The sequence below is a fragment of the Tachyglossus aculeatus genome, chromosome 15 (assembly GCF_015852505.1).
Source record: "Tachyglossus aculeatus isolate mTacAcu1 chromosome 15, mTacAcu1.pri, whole genome shotgun sequence".
NCBI classification, from domain to species: Eukaryota; Metazoa; Chordata; class Mammalia; order Monotremata; family Tachyglossidae; genus Tachyglossus; species Tachyglossus aculeatus.
Genome location: NC_052080.1, coordinates 393,072 through 412,215, shown reverse-complemented (window position 1 = coordinate 412,215; position 19,144 = coordinate 393,072). Strand labels below are relative to the sequence as shown.

General features: G+C 46.3%; 1 protein-coding gene across 1 annotated transcript in view; it reads left to right on the top strand.

The window, feature by feature from the left end:
- DMD (dystrophin) overlaps window positions 1-19,144 on the top strand; it is a 553,630-nt gene that overhangs the window by 167,278 nt on the left and 367,208 nt on the right. Inside the window, exons 24-27 of the mRNA XM_038757068.1 lie at window positions 780-950; window positions 3,942-4,124; window positions 9,576-9,710; window positions 13,188-13,337. Of these exons, the coding sequence (XP_038612996.1) occupies window positions 780-950; window positions 3,942-4,124; window positions 9,576-9,710; window positions 13,188-13,337 (639 nt within the window). The remainder of the gene's footprint in view (window positions 1-779; window positions 951-3,941; window positions 4,125-9,575; window positions 9,711-13,187; window positions 13,338-19,144) is intronic.

Below are 19,144 nucleotides of genomic sequence, written 5' to 3'. Positions count from 1 at the left end.
AACCAACACAGCGGATGACACATTCGTGACGCGTGGCACAGCGCAGAATAAACATTTTGCGGTCATAAAAAAAAAAACCAATACAGCGGATGACACATTTGGTTTGCGGTTATAAAAAAAACAACACAGCGGATGACACATTGGTGACGCTTGGCACAGCACAGAATAAACACTTTGCGGTCATAAAAAACAGTGGGTGACACATTGGTGACGCGTGGCACGGTGCAGAGTAAACACTTTGCGGTCTTAAAAAAACCAACACAGCGTATGACACATTTGTGATGCGTGGCACAGCGCAGAATAAACGCTTTGCGGTCATAAAAAAACGACACAGCAGATGACACATCGGTGACGCGTGGCACGGGGCAGAATAAACACTTTGCGGTCAAAAAAACAGCGGGTGACACATTCGTGACACGTGGCACAGCGCAGAATAAACATTTGCGGTCATAAAAAAACAGCGGATGACACATTTGTGACGCGTGGCGCGGCGCAGAATAAGCACTTGGCGGTCATAAAAAAGCAACACAGTGGATGACACATTTGTGACGCGTGGCACGGCGCAGAATAAACACTTTGCGGTCATAAAAAAACAGCGGATGACACATTGGTGACGCGTGGTGTGGTGAAGAATAAACACTTTGCGGTCATAAAAAAACAACACAGCGGATGACACATTGGTGCCGCGTGGCGCGGCGCAGAATAAACACTTTGCGGTCATAAAAAAAACGACACAGCGGATGACACGTTTGTGACGCGTGGCTCGGCTTGTGTTTCAGGTCCAGGCGAGGAAGGAGGCCCTAAAAGGCGGGTTGGATAAGACGGTGGGTCTTCGGAAAGATCTGTCGGAGCTGCGCGACTGGATGGGCCGAGCGGAAGCCGAGTACCTCCAGAGGGATTTCGAATACAAGACGCCGGAAGAGTTGGAAGGAGCCGTGGAGGAACTGACGGTGAGGCCACGTCGGCGACGGAAAGGGAAGCCGCGCGGCTCCGCGGAAAGAGCCCGGGCTCTGGAGGCAGAGGTCATGGGTTCGAATCCCACCTCCGCCGCTTGTCGGCCGTGTGACCTCGGCCTAGTCGCTTCACTTCTCTGAGCCTCGGTTCCCTCAGCTGGAAAATGGGGGTTAAGACTGTGAGCCCCCCGTGGGACAAGCTGATCACCCTGTAGCCCCGCCCCAGCGCTTAGAATAGTGCTCGGCACATAGTAAGCGCTTAACAAATGCCATTGTCATCATCAACGGAAGCGGCGGCCTGACCTCGGGTCCTTCCCTCCATCACTTGTGCGTGCAGTCTGACTCCGGGATTTGAGTGCTAACCGCGTGCAGAGCGCTGTACTGAGCGCTCAGTAAATAGGATTGACCGACCTGGACTGATGTTCCGTCCCCAGTGCAGCGCTCGGTAAATCGGATCGACCGACCCACTGCCGTTCTGTCCCCCGTACGGAGCTCGGTAAATCGGATTGACCGACCCACTGACTCCCTGCCCCCAGTACAGTGCTCTGCATGCCGTGAGCGCTCAGTAAATAAGATTGACCGACCTCGACTGACATGCTGTCCCCAGTACAGTGCTCTGCATGTTGTGAGCACTCAGTAAATAGGAGTGACTGACCTGGACTGCCGGCAGTACAGCGCTCGGTAAATCGGATTGACCGACCCACTGCCGTTCTGTCCCCAGTACAGCGCTCCGCGTGCCATGAGCGCTCAGTAAATAGGATTGACCGACCTGGACTGATGTTCTGTCCCCAGTACCGTGCCCTGCATGCCGTGAGCACTCAGTATATAGGATTGAAGGACTGACTGCCGTTCTGTCCCCAGTACAGCACTCGGTAAATCGGATTGACCAACCCGGACTGACATTTGGTCCCCAGTACAGCGCTCGGTAAATCGGATTGACCAACCCACTGCCGTTCTATCCCCAGTACAGTGCTCTGCATGCTGTGAGTGCTCAGTAAATAGGACTGACCGACCTCAACTGACGTTCTGTCCCCAGTACAGCGCTCGGTAAATTGGATTGAATGACCAACTGACATTCTGTCCCCAGTACTGTGCTCTGCATGCCGTGAGCACTCAGTAAATAGGATTGGCCAGCCCACTGACATTCTGTCCCCAGTACAGTGCTCGGTAAATCGGATTGACCAACCTCGACTGCCGTTCTGTCCCCAGTACAGCGCTCTGCATGCCGTGAGCGCTCAGTAAATAGGATTGACCGACCTGGACTGCCATTCTGTCCCCAGTACAGTGCTCGGTAAATCGGATTGACCGACCTGGACTGCTGTTCTGTCCCCAGTACGGCGCTCGGTAAATCGGATCGACCGGCCCACTGCCGTTCTGTCCCCAGTACAGCGCTCTGCATGCCGTGAGCGCTCAGTAAATAGGATTGACCGACCTGGACTGCCGTTCTGTCCCCAGTACAGCGCTCTGCATGCCGTGAGCGCTCAGTAAATAGGATTGACCGACCTGGACTTCCGTTCTGTCCCCAACACAGCGCTCGGTAAATCGGATTGACCGACCCGGACTGACATTTGGTCCCCAGTACAGCGCTCGGTAAATCGGATTGACCGACCCACTGCCGTTCTATCCCCAGTACAGCGCTCTGCATGCTGTGAGCGCTCAGTAAATAGGATTGACTGACCTGGACTGCCGTTCTGTCCGCAGTACAGCGTTCTGCATGCCGTGAGCGCTCAGTAAATAGGATTGATCGACCTCGATTGCCATTCTGTCCCCAGTACAGCTCTTGGTAAATTGGATTGACCGACCCACTGACATTCTGTCCCCAGTACAGTGCTCTACATGCAGTGAGCTCTCAGTAAATAGGATTGACCGACCTCGACTGCCGTTCTGTCCCCAGTACAGCGCTCTGCATGCCGTGAGCGCTCAGGAAATAGGATTGACCGACTGACTGATGTTCTGTCCCCAGTACAGCGCTCGGTAAATCGGATTGACCGACCCACTAACATTCTGTCCCCAGTACAGTGCTCTACACGCAATGAGTGCTCAGTAAATAGGATTGACCGACTTTGACTGCCGTTCTGTCCCCAGTACAGTGCTCTGTGTGCCGTGAGCGCTCAGTAAATAGGATTGACCGACCTGGAGTGCTGTTCTGTCCCCAGTACGGCGCTCGGTAAATCGGATCGACCGGCCCACTGCCGTTCTGTCCCCAGTACAGCGCTCTGCATGCCGTGAGCGCTCAGTAAATAGGATTGACTGACCTGGACTGCCGTTCTGTCCCCAGTACAGCGCTCTGCATGCCGTGAGCGCTCAGTAAATAGGATTGACCGACCTGGACTGCCGTTCTGTCCCCAACACAGCACTCGGTAAATCGGATTGACCGACCCGGACTGACATTTGGTCCCCAGTACAGCGCTCGGTAAATCGGATTGACCGACCCACTGCCGTTCTATCCCCAGTACAGCGCTCTGCATGCTGTGAGCGCTCAGTAAATAGGATTGACTGACCTGGACTGCCGTTCTGTCCCCAGTACAGCGTTCTGCATGCCGTGAGCGCTCAGTAAATAGGATTGATCGACCTCGATTGCCATTCTGTCCCCAGTACAGCTCTCGGTAAATCGGATTGACCGACCCACTGACATTCTGTCCCCAGTACAGTGCTCTACATGCAGTGAGCGTTCAGTAAATAGGATTGACCAACCTCGACTGCCGTTCTGTCCCCAGTACAGCGCTCTGCATGCCGTGAGCGCTCAGTAAATAGGATCGACCGACCGACTGATGTTCTGTCCCCAGTACAGCGCTCGGTAAATAGGATCGACCGGCCCACTGATGGTCTGTCCCCAGTTCGGCGCTCGGTAAATCGGATCGACCGGCCCGCTGCCGTTCGGTCCCCAGTACGGCGCTCCGCGTGCCGCGAGCGCTCAGTAAGTAGGATCGACCGACCTCGGCTGCCGTTCCTTCCCCCCCGCCCCCGCCCCGCGGTGGGATTTTGCAGAGAGGCAAGGAGGAGGTGTCCCAGAAGGAGGGGCAGGTGGCGGCCCTGACGGAGTCGGCGAGGAGGCTGGTGTGCGGCGCCCCGCCCTCAGCCCACGGAGCCCTGCGCAACGAGCTGGACGCCTTCGTCGCCGACTTCCAGCGGCTCGGCGGACGGATCCTCGGGAAGTGCAAGATGCTGGAGGTCGGTGGCTCCCGTCGCTCTCCGTGGCGGTAGCCCTCATAATAATAATAGCATTCATTAAGTGCTTACTATGTGCAAAGCACTGTTCTAATCACCGGGGAAGTTACAAGGTGATCAGATTGTCCCACGGGGGGCTCACATTCTTCATCCCCTCTGATCAGTAAGCGCTCCATAAATACCATTGATCGATTGATTGATCCCAAGAGGCGGTGGCCGCCCGAGTCTCCCGCGAGCGAAAGCGGGAGAAACGGGAGCTTAGCCATCGCACCCCCCGCCCGCCCCCGCCCCAGTGGCCCCGTCTCTGGGGAAATTCATTCCTTCATTCAGTCGTATTTATTGAGCGCACACTTGAGAAGTAGGACGTTGCCGCTTAATAAGAACAATAATAATAGTGATGATGGCATTTATTAAGTGCTCACTAGGTTCCAAGGTGATCGGGCTGTCCCACGGGGGGCTCACAGTCTTAATCCCCATTTTACAGATGAGGGAACTTGCCTCAGTCGGGAGAACAGCGGGTGGCCTCGACCATGCAACTCCTTTTTTTTTTTATGGCATTTATTAAGCACTTACTATGTGCCAAGCACTGTTCTAAGCGCCGGGGAGGTTACAAGGTGATCAGGTTGTCCCACGGGGAGCTCACCGTCTTCACCCCCATTTTACAGATGAAGGAATTTGCCTCAGTCGGGAGAACGACAGGTGGCCTCTACCACGCAACTCCTTTTTTTTTTTAATGGCATTTATTAAGCACTTACTATGTGCCAAGCACTGTTCTAAGCGCTGGGGAGGTTACAGTTAGATCAGGTTGTCCCACGGGGGGCTCACCGTCTTAATCCCCATTTTGTAGATGAGGGAACTTGCCTCAGTCGGGAGAACGCCGGGTGGCCTCTACCACGCAACTCCTTTTTTTTTTATTGGCATTTATTAAGCGCTTACTATGTGCCAAGCACTGTTCTAAGCGCTGGGAAGGTTACAAGGCCATCAGGTTGTCCCACGGGGGGCCCACAGTCTTAATCCCCATTTTACAGATGAGGGAACTTGCCTCAGTCGGGACAACGACGGGTGGCCTCGACCACGCAACTCCTTTTTTTTTCTGGCGTTTATTAAGCGCTTACTATGTGCAAAGCACTGTTCTAAGCGCCGGGGAGGTTACAAGGTGATCGGGTTGTCCCACGGGGGGCTCACAGTCTTCATCCCCATTTTACAGATGACGGAATTTGCCTCAGTCGGGAGAATGACTAGTGGCCTCTACCACGCAACTCCTTTTTTTATGGCATTTATTAAGTGCTTACTATGTGCAAAGCACTGTTCTAAGCGCCGGGGAGGTTACAGGGTGACCAGGTTGTCCCACGGGGGGCTCACTGCTGGATAATAATAATAATAATGGCATTTATTAAGCGCTTACTATGTGCAAAGCACTGTTCTAAGTGCCGGGGAGGTTACAGGGTGATCAGGTTGTCCCACGGGGGGCTCACAGTCTTCATCCCCATTTTACAGATGAGGGAACTTGCCTCAGTCGGGAGAACGACGGGTGGCCTTTACCATGCAACTCCTTTCCACTGAGCCACACTGCTTCTCTATGACATATGACATCCGTCTAGACTGTGAGCCCACTGTTGGGTAGGGACCGTCTCTAGATGTTGCCAACTTGTCCTTCCCAAGCGCTTAGTACAGTGCTCTACACACAGTAAGTGCTCAATAAATATGATTGAATGAATATTCTCCCCCTTCTAGACTGTGAGCCCACTGTTGCGTAGGGACCGTCTCTATATGTTGCCAGCTTGTCCTTCCCAAGCGCTTAGTACAGTGCTCAGCACACAGTAAGCGCTCAATAAATACGATTGAATGAATATTCTCCCCCTTCTAGACTGTGAGCCCACTGTCGGGTAGGGACCGTCTCTATATGTTGCCAACTTGTCCTTCCCAAGCGCTTAGTACAGTGCTCTGCACACAGTAAGCGCTCAATAAATACGATCATAAAAAAGAGACTGTGTCCTACCTGATCTACTTGGCGCTTATTAATACTTATTAACGATTAATAGTAATTATTAAGAGGAAAAGGAGGAACAGGAAGTAGAGAAGCAGCGTGGTTCAGTGGCAAGAGCCCGGGCTTTGGAGTCAGAGGTCATGGGTTCGAATCCCGGCTCCGCACTTGCCAGCTGTGTGACTTTGGGCAAGTCCCTTCACTTCTCTGTGCCTCAGTTACCTCATCTGTACAGTGGGGATTAAGTCTGTGAGCCGCCCGTGGGACAACCTGATCACCTTGTAACCTCCCCAGCACTTAGAACAGTGCTTTGCACATAGTAAGCGCTTAATAAATGCCATTATCATTACTTAGAGCTGTGCTTAGCACGTAGTAAGTGTTTAAAAATACCATAATGATGACAATGATGATAATAATAATAACAATAATAAATGTCAGGCAATGAAGGAACTCCAAAACTATGAGCCTTAGCTTTCCCTTTGGGATGAGGAGGATCCGATAAGGAGACATTCTGACAAGTGACGCATAATTCGCTGGGCACCAAGACAACACTCCATATAATCTAATGTTATCTAAAAAAAAATGACTCTCTGAGGCAAAAATAGATTCATCCATTCATTCAATCGTATTTATTGAGCGCTTACTGTGTGCAGAGCACTGGACTAAGCGCTTGGGAAGTCCAAGTTTGCAACATATTCATTCATTCAATCATATTTATTGAGCGCTTACTGTGTGCAGAGCACTGGCCTAAGCGCTTGGGAAGTACAAGTTTGCAACATATTCATTCATTCATTCAATCGTATTGATTGAGCGCTTACTGTGTGCAAAGCACTGGACTAAGCATTTGGGAAGTACAAGTTTGCAACATATTCATTCATTCGATCATATTTATTGAGCGCTTATTGTGTGCAGAGCACTGTACTAAACATTTGGGAAGTACAAGTTTGCAACATATTCATTCATTCAATCATATTTATTGAGCGCTTACTGTGTGCAGAGCACTGGACTAAGCGCTTGGGAAGTCCAAGTTTGCAACATATTCATTCATTCATTCAATCGTTTTTATTGAGCGCTTACTGTGTGCAGAGCACTGGACTAAATGCTTGGGAAGTGCAAGTTTGCAACATATTCATTCAATCGTATTTATTAAGTGCTTACTGTGCGCAGAGCACTGGACTAAGCGCTTGGGAAGTACAAGTTTGCAACATATTCATTCATTCATTCAATTGTATTTATTGAGCGCTTACTGTGTGCAGAGCACTGGACTAAGCATTTGGGAAGTACAAGTTTGCAACACATTCATTCATTCAATCATATTTATTGAGCGCTTACTGTGTGTAGAGCACTGGACTAAGCACTTGGGAAGTACAAGTTTGCAACATATTCACTCATTCATTCAATCGTATTTATTGAGTGCTTACTGTGTGCAGAGCACTGGCCTAAACGCTTGGGAAGTACAAGTTGGCAACATATTCATTCATTCATTCAATAGTATTTATTGAGCACTTACTGTGTGCAGAGCACTGTACTAATTATTTGGGAAGTACAAGTTTGCAACATATTCATTCATTCAATCATATTTATTGAGCGCTTACAGTGTGCAGAGCACTGGACTAAGCGCTTGGGAAGTCCAAGTTTGCAACATATTCATTCATTCAATCGTATTTATTGAGCGCTTACTGTGTGCAGAGCACTGGACTAAATGCTTGGGAAGTACAAGTTGGCAACATATTCATTCATTCATTCAATCGTATTGAGCGCTTACTGTGTGCAGAGCACTGTACTAAGCATTTGGGAAGTACAAGTTTGCAACATATTCATTCATTCATTCAATCGTATTTATTGAGCGCTTACTGTGTGCACAGCACTGTACTAAGCGCTTGGGAAGTCCAAGTTTGCAACATATTCATTCAATCATATTTATTGAGCACTTACTGTGTGCAGAGCACTGGACTAAGCGCTTGGGAAGTCCAAGTTTGCAACATATTCATTCATTCAATCGTATTTATTGAGCGCTTACTGTGTGCAGAGCACTAGACTAAACGCTTGGGAAGTCCAAGTTGGCAACATCTAGAGACAGTCCCTACCCAACAGCGGGCTCACAGTCTAGAAGGGGGAGACAGAAAACAAAACATATTAACCAAATAAAATAAATAGAATAAATATGTACAAGTAAAATAGAGTAATAAATATGTACAAACAGTTTAGAAGGGGGAGAGAGACAACAAAACAAAACATTTAAACCAAATAAAATAAATAGAATAAATATGTACAAGTAAAATAGAGTAATAAATGTGTACAAACAGTCTAGAAGGGGGAGAGAGACAACAAAACAAAACATTTAAACCAAATAAAATAAATAGAATAAATATGTACAAGTAAAATAAATAAATAGCATAATAAATAAATAGAACATAAGCGCTTGGGAAGTACAAATCGGCAACGTACAGAGACGGTCCCTACCCGACAGGGGGTTCACAGTCTAGAATCAGTTAATCAGTCGTATTTATTGAGCGCTTCCTGTGTGCAGAGCACTGTACTAAGCGTTTGGGAAGTACAAGTTGGCGACATAAGGGGGAGACAGACAACAAAACAGAACATATTAACAAAATATAGAATGTAAAATAAATAGAATAATAAATATGTACAGCGAGAAGCAGCGTGGCTCTGTGGAAAGAGCACGGACTTTGGAGTCCAAGGTCACGGGTTCAAATCCCGGCTCCGGCAATTGTCAGCTGGGTGACTTTGGGCAGGTCATTTCACTTCTCTGGGCCTCAGTTCCCTCATCTGTCAAATGGGGATTAATCAATCAATCAATCAATCGTATTTATTGAGCGCTTACTGTGTGCAGAGCACTGTACTGAGCACTTGGGAAGTCCAAGTTGGCAACATATAGAGACGGTCCCTACCCAGCAGTGGCTGTGAGCCCCCCGTGGGACAACCTGATCACTTTGTAACCTCCCCAGCGCTTAGAACAGTGCTTTGCACATAGTAAGCGCTTAATAAATGCCATCATTATTATTTTATTATTATTATTATACAGGTGCTGTGGGGAGGGGAAGGATACTCTGGAGCTCCTGATATATCATTGGTGAGAGTGCTGGTTAGGCAGAGAGAACAAACTCCTTCTAGACTGTGAGCCCGCTGTCGGGTAGGGACCATCTCCATATGTTGCCAACTTGGGCTTCCCAAGCGCTCAGTACAGTGCTTGGCACATAGCAGGCACTCAATAAATGCAATTGAATGAACGGATGAAACTCTTGTAGCTTTCAATCAGTGGAATTCCCCAAAGAATGTAGTCTTTTCCCAGGTATTCCATGTGCGGTGATAGAAATGAGGAGGCACTTCCCACCTTAGAAGCCTTCCGATAGCCGGGAAAGCGCTTAGTACAGTGCTCTGCACACAGTAAGCGCTCAGTAAATACAATTGATCGATTGATTGAAAGCGACATCTCAGCGTTTCCTCCGCAGGAAGTTTGGGCGTGTTGGTGTGAGTTGTTAGGCTACCTGGAGACTGAGCACAAATGGCTGGACCAGGTGGCTTGGAAGCTGAAGGCAACTGAGAATGTGTCTGGAGGCGCCGAAGATATCTCCGAAGCCCTGGATGTGAGTAATAATAATAATAATAATAATAATAATAATAATGGCATTTGTTAAGCGCTTACTATGTGCGGAGCACTGTTGACGTCTGAAGCAGCCAGATGTAGCTCGGGAGGAAATGCACACTGAACACCAGCCCGCTGACACGAGATTTCGTCCCAGGACCCCGGCGGTGATCATCTGTCAGTCATTGCCGGGCCCCATGTGCTGAAATCAATCAATCAATCAATCAATCAATCAATCGTATTTATTGAGCACTTACTGTGTGCAGAGCACTGGACTAAGCGCTTGGGAAGTAACATAGAGAGACAGTCCCTACCCAACAGCGGGCTCACAGTCGAGAAGGGGGAGACAGAGAACAAAACCAAACATACTAACAAAATAAAATAAATAGAATAGATATGTACAAGTCAAATAAATAAATAGAGTAATAAATATGTACAAACATATATAAGGCTCAATCAATCAGTGGTAATTCTTGCGCACTTACTATGTGCAGAGCATTCATTCATTTCAGTCAATCGAATTTATTGAGCGATCCCCCCGCCTTACCTCAATCAATCAATCGTATTTATTGAACGCTTACTGTGTGCAGAGCACTGGACTAAGCGCTTGGGAAGTCCAAGTTGGCAACATCTAGAGACGGTCCCTACCCAACAGTGGGCTCACAGTCTAGAAGGGGGAGACAGAGAACAAAACCAAACATATTAACAAAATAAAATAAATAGAATAGATATGTACAAGTAAAATAAATCAATAAATAGAGTAATAAATAAGTACAAACATATATAAGGCTCAATCAATCAATCAGTGGTAATTCTTGAGCACTTACTGTGTGCAGAGCGTTCATTCATTTCAGTCAATCGAATTTATTGAGCGATCCCCCCGCCTTACCTCCTTCCCCCCCTCCCCCTTCTAGACTGTGAGCCCACTGTTGGGTAGGGACCGTCTCTATATGTTGCCAACTTGTACTTCCCAAGCGCTTAGTACAGTGCTCTGCACATAGTAAGCGCTCAATAAATATGATTGATTGATTGATTCTCCTCCCCACAGCACCTGTATATATGCATATATGTTTGTGCCTATTTATTACTCTATTTTACTTGTACGTATTTATTCTATTTATTTTATTTTGTTAATATGTTCTGTTTTGTTGTCTGTCTCCCCCTTATGTCGCCAACTTGTACTTCCCAAGCGCTTAGTGTGGTGCTCGGCACACAGTAAGCGCTCAATAAATTGATTGATTCTAGACTGCGAGCCCGCTGTTGGGTAGGGACCGTCTCTGTACGTTGCCGATTTGTACTTCCCAAGCACTTAGTACAGTGCTCTGCACACAGTAAGCGCTCAATAAATACGATTGATTGATTGATTCCCCTCCCCACAGCACCTGTATATATGTACATATGTTTGTACCCATTTATTACTCTATTTTATCTGTACATATTTATTCTATTTATTTTATTTTGCTAATATGTTCTGTTTTGTTGTCTGTCTCCCCCTTATGTCGCCAACTTGTACTTCCCAAGCACTTAGTACAGTGCTCGGCACACAGTAAGCGCTCAATAAATACGGTTGATTGATTGATTCTAGACTGTGACCCCGCTGTCGGGTAGGGACCGTCTCTGTACGTTGCTGATTTGTACTTCCCAAGCGCTTAGTACAGGGCTGTGCACACGGTAAGCGCTCGATAAATGCGACTGAATGAATGAATGAATGATTACTGGGTGCGGAGGCCTGTACTAAGCTTTCCAGAGCGTACAGTGAAGCAATAAACTGACATCTTCCCCGCAATAAAGCAATAAAGCAATAAACTGACATCTTCCCCGCCCACAACAGACTTACAGTCTAGAGGGTGAGACCGACATTAACACAAATAAACTAAGCACTTGGGAGAGTCCAATACAGTAGAATCAGCAGACACATTTCCTGCCAGTTGACAAGCTTCCATTCCAGATATTTATTTGGAAGCTCACATGTGTTGAGTATTTCAGCTTCACCTGGTAGCAGGTACGTTCACAGGCCCAACCTGCCTTTAATAATAATAAAATAATGATAATAATATGTTGCTAACTTGTACTTCCCAAGTGCTTAGTCCAGTGCTCTGCACACAGTAAGCGCTCAATAAATACGATTGAATGGATAATAATGGTAATGATAATAATGGTATTTGTTAAGCGCTTACTATGTGCAAAGCGTTGGATCAATCAATCAATCGTATTTATTGAGCGCTTACTGTGTGCACAGCACTGGACTAAGTGCTTGGGAAGTACAAGTTGACAACATATAGAGACAGTCCCTACCCAACAGTGGGCTCACAGTCTAAAAGGGGTTGGATTTAAAACACGTCTTCATTGATTTCCGATGTTTTATTCTTCACATATTTTGCGACAATAAAAACAGACTTGGAATTGAGAATGATAATGATAATGGTGGCATTTATTAAGCGCTTACTATAATAATAATGATAATAATAATAGTAATAATGGCATTACTATAATACTACTACTACACATAATAATAATAATGACATTTATTAAATGCTTACTATGTGCCAAGCACTGTTGTAAGCGCTGGGGAGGTTACAAGGAGATCAGGTTGTCCCACGGGGGGGCTCACAATCTTCATCCCCATTTTACAGATGAGGGAACTGAGGCACATTGATGTGAAGTGACTCGCCCAAAGTCACACAGCTGAGAAGCTCCTTAGTCATTCGTATTTCTTTATAATAATAATAATAATAATGATGGTATTTATTAAGTGCTTACTATGTGCAAAGCACTGTTCTACACACTGGGGAGGTTACAAGGTGATCAGGTTGTTCCACGGGGGGCTCACAGTCTTAATCCCCATTTTACAGATGAGAGAACTGAGGCCCAGAGAAGTGAAGTGACCTGCCCAAAGTTACACAGCGGACAAGTGGTGGAGCCGGGATTTGAACCCATGACCTCTGACTCCAAAGCCCGGGCTCTTTCCACTGAGCCACGCTGCTTCTTTAGCGCTTACTGTGTACAGAGCATTGTCCTAAGCAGTTGGGAGAGCACAGTATAACTTCAATTCAGTTGATTCACTGTATTTACTGAGCGCTTACTGTGTTCAGTACAGCAGATAGAGTCGATTTCAGTTGGAAGTTATGCAGACGCCGATAAGGTGGCAGATCATGGTTGTTCTGCCATGGAGAAGAGCCCGGGCCTTGGAGTCAGAGGTCCTGGGTTCAAACCCCGGCTCCGCCACTTGTCAGCCGTGTGACTCTGGGCAAGTCACTTCACTTCTCTGGGCCTCAGTTCCCTCATCTGGAAAATGGGGATTGAGCCCCCCCATGGGACAACCTGATCGCCTTGTAACCTCCCCAGCGCTTAGAGCAGTGCTTTGTACCTAGTAAGCGCTTAATGTCAGTATTATTATTATTATTATCCAGGTCACCATGCTGGGTCAGAAAGCGCTTAATAAATGCCATTATTTTTATCATTATTAAATGTGTTTCAGTCCCTGGAGCGGTTGATGCGACACCCCGAAGAGAACCGCAGCCTGATCCGCGAGCTGGCCCAGACCTTAACCGACGGGGGAGTTTTGGATGAGCTCATCGGCGAGAAAGTGGAGAAGTTTAATTCTCGCTGGGAAGAGCTGCTGACGGAGGTGAGGTCGGGAACAGCCCCCTTTCACCCCCAAATCTTGGCAGCCTCACGGAGAAACCAGCCCCTTTTTCAGTTCACGAGGAAGTTCATTTATTCAGCCGTGTTTATTGAGACCTCACTAAGTGCTTAGTACTAGTACTTACTTCGTGCTTACTTAGTACTAAGTGCTTTGGAGAGTAGGTTAGAATAGTACTTAGTACTTTGTGCTTACTTAGTATTAAGTGTACTAAGTGCTTTGGAGAGTACTGTAGAATAGTATTTAGTACTTAGTGCTTACTTAGTACTAAGTGTACTAAGTGCTTTGGAGAGTAGGGTAGAATAGTGCTTAGTACTTAGTGCTTACTTAGTACTAAGTGTACTAAGTGCTTTGGAGAGTAAGGTAGAATAGTACTTAGTACTTCCTTAGTGCTTACTTAGTACTAAGTGTACTAAGTGCTTTGGAGAGTAAGGTAGAATAGTGCTTAGTACTTAGTACTTCGTGCTTAGTACTAAGTGTACTAAGTGCTTTGGAGAGTAGGGTAGAATAGTACTTAGTACTTAGTGCTTGCTTAGTACTGAGTGTACTAAGTACTTTGGAGAGTACGGTAGAATAGTACTTAGTACTTAGTACTAAGTGCTTTGGAGAGTATAGTAGAATAGTGCCCTAGTACTTAGTACTTACTTTGTGCTTACTTAGTACTAAGTGTACTAAGTGCTTTGGAGAGTAGGGTAGAATAGTGCTTAGTACTTAGTACTTCGTGCTTACTTAATACTAAGTGTACTAAGTTCTTTGGAGAGTATGGTAGAATAGTACTTAGTACTTACTTAGTGCTTACTTAGTACTAAGTGTACTAAGTGCTTTGGAGAGTACCGTAGACTAGTACTTAGTACTTATTGCTTTCTTAGTACTAAGTGTACTAAGTGCTTTGGAGAGTACGATATAATAGTACTTAGTGCTTACTTAGTACTAAGTGTACTAAGTGCTTTGGAGAGTACCTAGAATAGTGCTTAGTACTTAGTACTTAGTGCTTATTTAGTACTAAGTGTACTAAGTGCTTTGGAGAGAATGGTAGAATAGTACTTAGTACTTAGTGCTTACTTAGTACTAAGTATACGAAGTGCTTTGGAGAGTACGGTGGAATAGTGCTTAGTACTTAGTACTTCGTGCTTACTTAGTACTAAGTGCTTTGGAGAGTATGGTAAAATAGTGCTTAGTACTTAGTACTTACTTCTTGCCTACTTAGTACTAAGTGTACTAAGTGCTTTGGAGAGTACTGTAGAATAGTGCTCAGTACTTAGTACTTACCTCCCCAACAACGGGCTCACAGTCTAGAGATACGTACATAAGTGCTGTGGGGCTGGGAGAGGGGATGACAATTGTAATAATAATAATAATGATGGTATTTGTTAAGCGCTTACTGTGTGCCATTCATTCATTCAATTGTATTTCTTGAGCACTTACTGGGTGCAGAGCACTGTACTAAGCGCTTGGGAATTACAAGTTGGCAACGTTTAGAGACGGTCCCTACCCAACAACGGGCTCACAGTCTAGAGATACGTACATAAGTAATGTGGGGCTGGGAGGGGGGATGATAATAATAATAATAGTGATAATAATAATGGTATTTGTTAAGCGCTTACTATGTGCCTTTCATTCATTCATTCAATTGTATTTATTGAGTGCTTAATGTGTGCAGAGCACTGTACTAAGCGCTTGGGAAGTCCAAGTTGGCAACATATAGAGACAGTCCCTACCCAACAACGGGCCCACAGTCTAGAAGGGGGAGACAGACAACAACACAAACTATATTAACAAAATAAAATCAACAGAATAGTAAATATGTAAAATGAAAAATTACAAGGTGATCAGGTTGTCCCATGTGGGGCTTCCCACAGCACCTGTAGATATGTATATATGTTTGTACGGATTTATTACTCTATTTATTTACTTCATTCATTCAATCAATCGTATTTATTGAGCGCTTACTGTGTGCAGAGCCCTGTACTAAGAGCTTGGGAAGTCCAAGTTGGCAACATCTAGATCCGGTCCCTACCCAACAACGGGCTCACAGTCTAGAAGGGGGAGACAGACAACAACACAAACTATATTAACAAAATAAAATCAACAGAATAGTGAATATGTAAAATGAAAAATTACAAGGTGATCAGGGTGTCCCACGTGGGGCTCCCCACAGTGCCTGTAGATATGTATATATGTTTGTACGGATTTATTACTCTATTTATTTACTTCATTAATTCATTCAATCGTATTTATTGAGCGCTTACTGTGTGCAGAGCACTGTACTAAGCGCTTGGGAAGTCCAAGTTAGCAATATCTAGAGCTGGTCCCTTCCCAACAACGGGCTCACAGTCTAAAAGGGGGAGACAGACAACACCACAAGCTATGTTAACAAAATAAAATCAACAGAATAGTAAATATGTAAAATGAAAAATTACAAGGTGATCAGGTTGTCCCACGCGGGGCTCCCCACAGCGCCCGTATATGATGATGATGGCATTTATTAAGCGCTTACTATGTGCAAAGCACTGTTCTAAGCGCTGATATGTGTATATGTTTGTACGGATTTATCACTCTATTTATTTACTTATTTTCTTTGTACCAGGCCAGGCCAGGACACCCCGGCTAGTGGGAGAAGCCCATTTTTAGACTGTGAGCCCACTGTTGGGTAGGGACTGTCTCTATATGTTGCCAATTTGTACTTCCCAAGCGCTTAGTACAGTTCTCTGCACATAGTAAGCACTCAATAAATACGATTGATGATTGATGATGATGATTTGGGGCTCGTTGGGGCTCAGAGTTCACCAGTCTCAAAATCTACGTGGATTTTTCCCGTATTCAATCCACATAGCACCCCGAGTTGCGGTGTCTTTTGGGCTCCGGCGGGGCCGTTCCGGATTTAGCGGCATCCGGGATTTTCCAGTCGGCAGCCGTGGCGAAGGTCAAAACGAGCGCCTGTGTGTACGTAATCTCCCTCCACGGGCTTAATCGTTTCAACAGATCCCCCGGAGTGGGGGAAACCACAGCTTCTGGAATGGGGAATTATAGATGCCGAGTCTGTTTGTTACCATAAGCCCGTCCGTTAATTCCCAAATTAATTCCCACCCAAGCACGGTAGAGTAAGCTTAATCATTTCGGAAGGCCCAGTCCCTCTTCAGATGGAAAAATAACCATTAAATCATCGGATTCTTCGGAATAACTGTATCATTATTTTTTGGTAAGGCACTTTTCCATCCTTTAAAATGAAATCTCCTGAGGCCTTCTCCCATCCACTTGAAGTCGGAGCTGTCCTTTGCCGGGATCGCCGCCCCCATTCCTCCTGGACAGTTCCGATTGAATTCCTCTGAAGGGATTCACCGCCGATTTAGGGGCGTGCAGTATGGACGTACAAAGAGCCGCAAGAGTTTTTCCAGGAACCGAGCGTATCAGAGAGAGGGTGAGAGAGCGACATAGGCAGTGGGATTTTAAGGCTTCCGTTCCTTCAGTTCAATTCAATTCCCCTTCCCCATATGCCTATACCCCAACGATGGAGAAGCAGCGTGGCTCAGTGGAAAGAGCACGGGCTTTGGAGTCAAAGGTCAGGGGTTTGAATCCCGGCTCCGCCAAATGTCTGCTGTGTGACCTTGGGCAAGTCACTTAACTTCTCTGAGCCTCAGTGACCTCATCTGTAAAATGGGGATTGACTGTGAGCCCCACGTGGGACAACTTAATCACCTTGTATCCTCCCCAGCGCTTAGAACAGTGCTTTGCACATAGTAAGGGCTTAACAAATGCCATTATTATTATGATTATTAAGAAGCCGCGCTGTGTCGCGTCCACGTTGCATCTTTATGTCACATCATGACGGTCGACCCCTTCCTTTCCCTGATCCATTGGAGCCTGTCTTGAGATTCCCACCCCGGAATCCGTTATCCATCTCTAACCGGTTGCACGGGGTCCCCGGCAGGCGCGGATATGCCCGCGGATTAAACCGATAGAGTCGAATATACCATATCGAGTCTTGCCGTTTACCCCCTCTCCCGAGCAATCCTCCTTTCCCTTTGCTCACCTTTGCTTCCCGGCTAAAGGCGTGACTCCTGTGATGCCCTATTTATTGATTTATTTACTTGTACATATCTCTTCTATTTATTTTATTTTGTTAGTATGGTTGGTTTTGCGCTCCGTCTCCCCCTTCTAGACTGTGAGCCCACTGTTGGGTAGGGACCGGCTCTAGATGTTGCCAACTTGGACTTCCCAATCAGTCAATCAATCGTATTTATTGAGTGCTTACTGTGTTCAGAGAGCTGTACTAAGCGCTTGGGAAGTACAAGTTGGCAACATATAGAGACGGTCCCTACCCAACAGAGGGCTCACCCGCCTGCCTTACCTCCTTCCCCTCCCCTCACCACCTGTATACATGTATATATGTTTGTACGTATTTATTACTCTTTATTTATTTTATTTGTACATATTTATTCTATTTATTTTTTGTTAATATGTTTTGTCTTGTTGTGTGTCTCCCCCTTCTAGACTGTGAGCCCACTGTTGGGTAGGGACCGTCTCTATGTGTTGCCAACTTGGATTTCTCAAGCACTTAGTACACTGCTCTGCACACAGTAAGCGCTCAATAAATACGATTGAATGAATGAATGAATTAATTAACAAATGCCATTATTATTATTATTATTATGCACTCCAAGCCGTCCCTTCAAGACCCTGCTGAGAGCTCACCTCCTCCATGAGGCCTTCCCAGACTGAACCCCTTCCTTCCTCTCCCCCTCGTCCCCCTCTCCATCCCCCCATCTTACCTCCTTCCCTTCCCCACAGCACCTGTATATATGTCTATATGTTTGTACATATTTATTACTCTATTTATTTATTTATTTATTTATTTTACTTGTACATATCTATTCTATTTATTTTATTTTGTTAGTATGTTTGGTTTTGTTCTCTGTCTCCCCCTTTTAGACTGTAAGCCCAATGTTGGGTAGGGACCGTCTCTATGTGTTGCCAATTTGTACTTCCCAAGTGCTTAGTACAGTGCTCTGCACATAGTAAGCGCTCAATAAATATGATTGATGATGATGATGATGCACTCATTATGTGCCAGACACTGAGCTAAGCGCTGCAGTAGATTCAAGATAATCAGACAGGACACAGTCCATGTCTTACGTGATGCCGAGGGACTCAATCCCCATTTTGCAGGTGAGGGAACTGAGGCGACAGAGAAGCGAAGTGACTTGTCCAAGGTCATACGGAAGACCAGTTGTGGGTCCGGTATTAGAATACAGGTCCTTTTGACTCCCGGCCGGGGCTCTATCCACCAGACCACCTCTCCTCTCCGTGCCCACTCCCAGGGGGGAGACCACCCCACCACTTGTCTGTTGTGTGACCTTGGGCCAGTCACTTCTCTGAGCCTCAGTTGCTTCGTCCGTATAATGGGAATTGAGACCGTGAACCCCACGTGGGACAAGGGCTGTGTTCAACCGGTACCCACCCTTAGGACGGTGTGTGGTGCAAAGTAAGAGCTTAACAAATACCGCAATTATTATTATGAACCCACAACCACAGACCCTCAGAAGGATCTATTCTATTTATTTTGTTAGTATGTTTGGTTTTGTTTTCTGTCTCCCCCTTTTAGACTGTGAGCCCACTGTTGGGTAGGGGCCGTCTCTATATCTTGCCAACTTGGACTGCCCAAGCGCTTAGTACAGTGCTCTGCACACCGTAAGCGCTCAATAAATACGATTGATTGATTGATCGATTGCGGGCAGTGCACGCAAGGAGACGACCGCTCCTTCCCGGACTCCTTTCTATCCCCCCGGCAGGAC